General features: G+C 40.9%; 1 protein-coding gene across 1 annotated transcript in view; it reads right to left on the bottom strand.

Annotated features, from left to right (window-relative positions):
- Positions 1–5,186, bottom strand: part of LOC101859069 (transcription initiation factor TFIID subunit 2) — a gene marked incomplete at its 3' end in the record, with an annotated part of 46,590 nt that overhangs the window by 6,700 nt on the left and 34,704 nt on the right. The window contains 4 exon segments of the mRNA XM_013090501.1: positions 911–958; positions 2,382–2,481; positions 3,077–3,181; positions 4,425–4,494. Of these exon segments, the coding sequence (XP_012945955.1) occupies positions 911–958; positions 2,382–2,481; positions 3,077–3,181; positions 4,425–4,494 (323 nt within the window).

Below are 5,186 nucleotides of genomic sequence, written 5' to 3'. Positions count from 1 at the left end.
GTACGGATAGAGTTAAATGTCGGCATGTGAAAATGACAATCTTTATTTATCTTTTTTTTTTTTTTTAGTAAGAGTTTTACGGCACTTGTAACACAATACGCACTAGAAGTATGCTAAAATGTGAAGAATACAACCCCGGGGGTACAAAATGACCCCAGGCGTACGGATAGAGTTAAATGTCGGCATGTGAAAATGACAATCTTTATTTATCTTTTTTTTTTTTTTTAGTAAGAGTTTTACGGCACTTGTAACACAATACGCACTAGAAGTATGCTAAAATGTGAAGAATACAACCCCGGGGGTACAAAATGACCCCAGGCGTACGGATAGAGTTAAATGTCGGCATGTGAAAATGACAATCTTTATTCATCTTCTTTTTTTTTTTTAAGTAAGAGTTTTACGGCACTTGTAACACAATAAGGTCATATCAGTGCCGAAGATTAGAGGTGTTACAAGAGAGTAACAAACACAAAAAAGGAGGAGGGGAGACAAGGACAATAGGAGTTTGATAGGAAAGAAGAAGCAAACCACACCAGAGCACCCGCCAAACACCCACAGTAAGTGCTTTACGCCACTCGCAGCTGCATACGGTCATATGAGCGCGCGGTTATTCATCTTGCTGGGAGAAGTTTGGACTAATCGCTTACCATGGCAGTGGTAGTACAGATGGGTTATTCCTTTTCCTCATGTGCTTTTTGCCCAAATCTCTACCACAGCAAGATATACCATTATTCATCCACGTTTCTATTGTGGAGGCGTTTTTTACACCTATGACATGTGTCACTCTTCTCTCAAGATTTATTGCTCCATTCCAGCAGAGTGTAAATATTGTAGGCCATTGACTTTCAGTTGATGTTAGTGCACCGATCATTTCTTTCATGGAAAGGGAGCCCAGCTCGTAGATATTTACCTCAGTCTGTGCCTTGGCCTTCTTGTCCTTCTGAGCTTGTTTCACACTCTGACAAAAGAAACAAAACAGAGAGTTGTTAGTCTTCATAGGAGTTTTACAGCCCAAGCAACACAATCAGGTCAAATACGTGCAAAGGATCAATAATAACAATAATAAATGACATTTATATAGCGCTCAACTCTGATTAAAGTACACAGGCTCTGAGGGCTTTACAATACAGTACAACGTACAGCAGTAACTTAAAACGTGTTCTGACTAAAGAAAATTATTCCAAATATTCATCTTATTAATCTAAAAACACAAACGACTTCAGCTGACATTTGAATGAATCAAAAGATTTGATCTCTCTTAAAGCACTTGGTAAAGCATTCCAGATCTTGGGGCCTTGGTAATTCAAATGCCCTTTCACTCATTGTTTTAAGTTACATAGATGGTGAAACATTTCTTTTTGTCAGCTGATGACCTTAAACTGTGAGTTGGAATGTACAGTCTTAACAGATTTCATAAATATGATGGTGCATTATCATTCAAACATTTGTAACATAGGGTGGCCACCTTGTATACAATCCTTTTCTCAACATCTCAAAAGGAAGCCAATGCAAAGTTCGTAAAAGAGGTTTAGCTGAGTCTCGCTTTCTTTTCCGTAAAACTAAACGTGCAGCATTGTTTTGGATAGTTTGAAGTCTTTTAACTTTCTCCAGTGATTAGGAGGGACATACAAAGAAATGAATGAAGAGAAATATGGAGAACCAACCGATGTTTATTAGGAAAAAAATGTCACCCATCCACTATCTTACCTCAGCCACAGGCAAACATGTAGATCTCTCACACACACACACACTCATCTCAGCCACAGGCAAACATGTAGGTCTCTCACACACACACACACACACTCACCTCAGCCACAGGCAAACATGTAGGTCTGTCACACACACACACACTCACCTCAGCCACAGGCAAACATGTAGGTCTCTTACACACACACACACTCACCTCAGCCACAGTCAAACACGTAGGTCTCTTGTCGTCCGTACAGCGGGTGGTACAACTCAGCCAGACCACAGCGAAGACGACAGTCCACACACACACGCACACACACACACACACATATATATATATATACACACAGACACACACATATATATATATACACAGACACACACATATATATACACACACAAACACACATATATATATATACACACACAGAAACACACATATGTACACATATACACACACACACACACACATATATATATATATATATATACACACAGATACACACACACACATATATATATATATACACACAGACACACACACACTCACCTCAGCCACGGGCAAACACGTAGGTCTCTGCTGTCCGTAGAGTGTATGGTACAATTCGGCAAGACCACAGCGAAGACGACAGTCCACACACACACACATAATATATATATACACACAGACACACACACACACACACACTCACCTCAGCCACAGGCAAACACGTAGGTCTCTGTCGTCCGTAGAGAGTGTGGTACAATTCGGCCAGACCACAGCGAAGACGACAGTCCATCGACATAGTGGAGCTGGGGAACACACACAAACACGTAATGAATATTTCTAGTTACACAACTTGATAGAAACCTATCTTTTAACCCTATCTGTACGCTCTGGGGTCATTTTGTAACTCTGCGGTTGTATTCTTCACATTTTAGAATACCTCTAAAGCGAAAAAAATCTCTTTGAAACTTTCAATATTTCTAAAAAAAATCATTTTGACAGACTGCTATGCAAAATGTACGGATCGGATTAACATGTAAATTTCCTCTTTGAAAGAGGTGGCAGAGTTCCCCACGTCGTATGGATATGATAGTAAAACATGATGTACGGATAGGGTTAAGTGGTGGCACAGAGTTCCCCACGTCGTAAGGATATGATAGTAAAACACGACGTACGGATATGGTTAAGAAATCTTGTACTTAAACTCATCATGTGCAACACTTTCTCCACTGCATGAAACAAAACAAAAAAACAAACAAATGTACACTCAATCCCCGCACCAGCCTTGACCTTCCACTGACCTCATGACGTGCCACAATTTCTCCACCAGGTGAAACAAACAAACAAACAAACAAACAAATGTACACTCAATCCCCGCACCAGCCTTGACCTTCCACTGACCTCATGACGTGCCACAGTTTCTCCACCAGGGGTTCCATGTTGAGCGGTGACCTCTCCGAGCGTTGGAACGGAGGGTTCTGGGTCAGACATGTGATCGTATGGTGGCTGAGGACACAAACAACAGACGGCATTGGCTTCTGGCTCAGGGTTATTTGGTCGCCTTTAAGCACAAGGGGGCTATCCCGAAAAATGCTGTTTTGAGAAAATCAAAGGTTAAGCTTTCGGACCCTTGTTTAGTTTCTCTAAAAGACAAGGAGAGTTTTCTCTATAACCAAACAAATATATACACCAATGCAAAACCAAGCTTCTCCTATAGGTAGGGCAATGCCCACTTTTGGTGCAGGTCAAGATTTCTATAAATCCCCAAAATCTGGGTTAGCCTGCTTGTCCCTAAAAGCGACCTTTTGTCTTCTTTTTCTTCTTCTTGTACCACTGCTAGAGTTGGGAGGGGGTGGGGGTGGGGGTGGGGGTGGTAAGCTGGCAGTAAGGTCGTCATCTCACACCTCACAGTGCAGTTAATTTTTCACAGATCCGCTAACCCCTCCATGCCCAAGGAGCTTTCTGCAGATTCCTTCCTAGACATCAGATTCTCTACAGCCCCAATAGATGCAACTAATGTTTCTAACTGATGTTTTATTTACAGTAAGAGTTTTATGGCACTTGCAACACAATAAGGTAATAAAATTACCGAAGATTAGAGGTGTTACAAGAGACTAACAAACACAAAAAAGAAGGAAGAACCTCAGGAAACATAAAGATGATAGACGTTTGATAGGAAAGAAGAAGCAAACCACATCAGATCACCCACCAACCACCCGTGTTACTAACTGATCCTGGTAAATAAATGAGTATCGCATACAAATGAAAATGTGTATTTTCACATCATATATGGTAAGTCACACAAATATTGCAAATAAACTCGTGCATTTTCACATCATTTATGGTAAGTCAGACAAATATTGCAAATAAACTCGAGCATTTTCCCATCATATATGGTAAGTCACACAAATATTGCAAATAAACTCGAGCATTTTCACATCATATATGGATGGTAAGTCACACAAATATTGCAAATAAACTCGAGCATTTTCCCATCATATATGGTAAGTCACACAAATATTGCAAATAAACTCGAGCATTTTCCCATCAGTTACAGTCAGTTGCATAAGACCGGTGGAAACGGAATTAAAAAATTTTTTAAAAAGGATTTTCTGCAAATCCGATCCGGGTTCTTCCAAATGCCTAGTGTCATCTCGCATGTCTAAGCCCACAGGGCTAAAACCAGAGAAGCCACTCATTTTGTCAGCACAGCTCCCATTCAGGCCGTCTGTACGAGTGAGTGACCTACCTCAGATACGGATCACGCTCGTTCTCGATGAAGTCCAACGTCCAGTACAAGTGTTCACCGGTGATGTCTCCTGGGAGGGGGGAGGTAGACACATGATGACATCATTTTATTTGTAGCAGTAAAGTCAAAAATGTCTTTTTTTATATTTTTGTGGAAAGTATTTTACAGCGCTTGCAACTGTGTAAGGTCATATGGGCACGTGGGACACATTAAACATTTTCAGTTGGTAGGAAATTTTGATTTTTGCCCGGGTGGTGGTTAAAGCCCACTTTTATCGATTTTGGACCACCAAGGGATCTTAAACGTGCGCAACAAAGAAAATGTGCTGGAAGCTTAGTTTGTAGTGACCTTTAGGAATGGGCTTTTAGATTCTGTTGGCCGTCTCACTTTTATTGGGCAGGAACGGACGTGTGCCGCCTGCTTTGATTCTAGCTCAGGATCCAAGTAAATCCAAGTCAAGACCCATATGCACAAATCTGAGAAGATTGAACGGAGTGATTTCATTTTTATTTCATTTTAAGTGCTTTCAGACAAAAGCGAACAAGCTATGGAAAAGGTTCTGCTGTATTTTACGCCCCAATCCACGAAACAGTCTTGGTCCTCTAGGAGGAGCCTCGTTGTAACCTTGAGATTTTCTTTTAAAACAAGAACCAATAGTGGGAACTTACTCTTAAATTTATTCTCTCACTGTCTTTCTCTGAGATGACCCCCCTCCCTCCCTTACACTCCATATCTCTGATGTCACTTTCACTTCCCCCTCTC

Source organism: Aplysia californica, unplaced genomic scaffold (genome assembly GCF_000002075.1).
Source record: "Aplysia californica isolate F4 #8 unplaced genomic scaffold, AplCal3.0 scaffold01306, whole genome shotgun sequence".
NCBI classification, from domain to species: Eukaryota; Metazoa; Mollusca; class Gastropoda; order Aplysiida; family Aplysiidae; genus Aplysia; species Aplysia californica.
The sequence above is the reverse complement of the archived record's forward strand: the minus strand, read 5'-3'. Positions and strand labels throughout refer to the sequence as shown.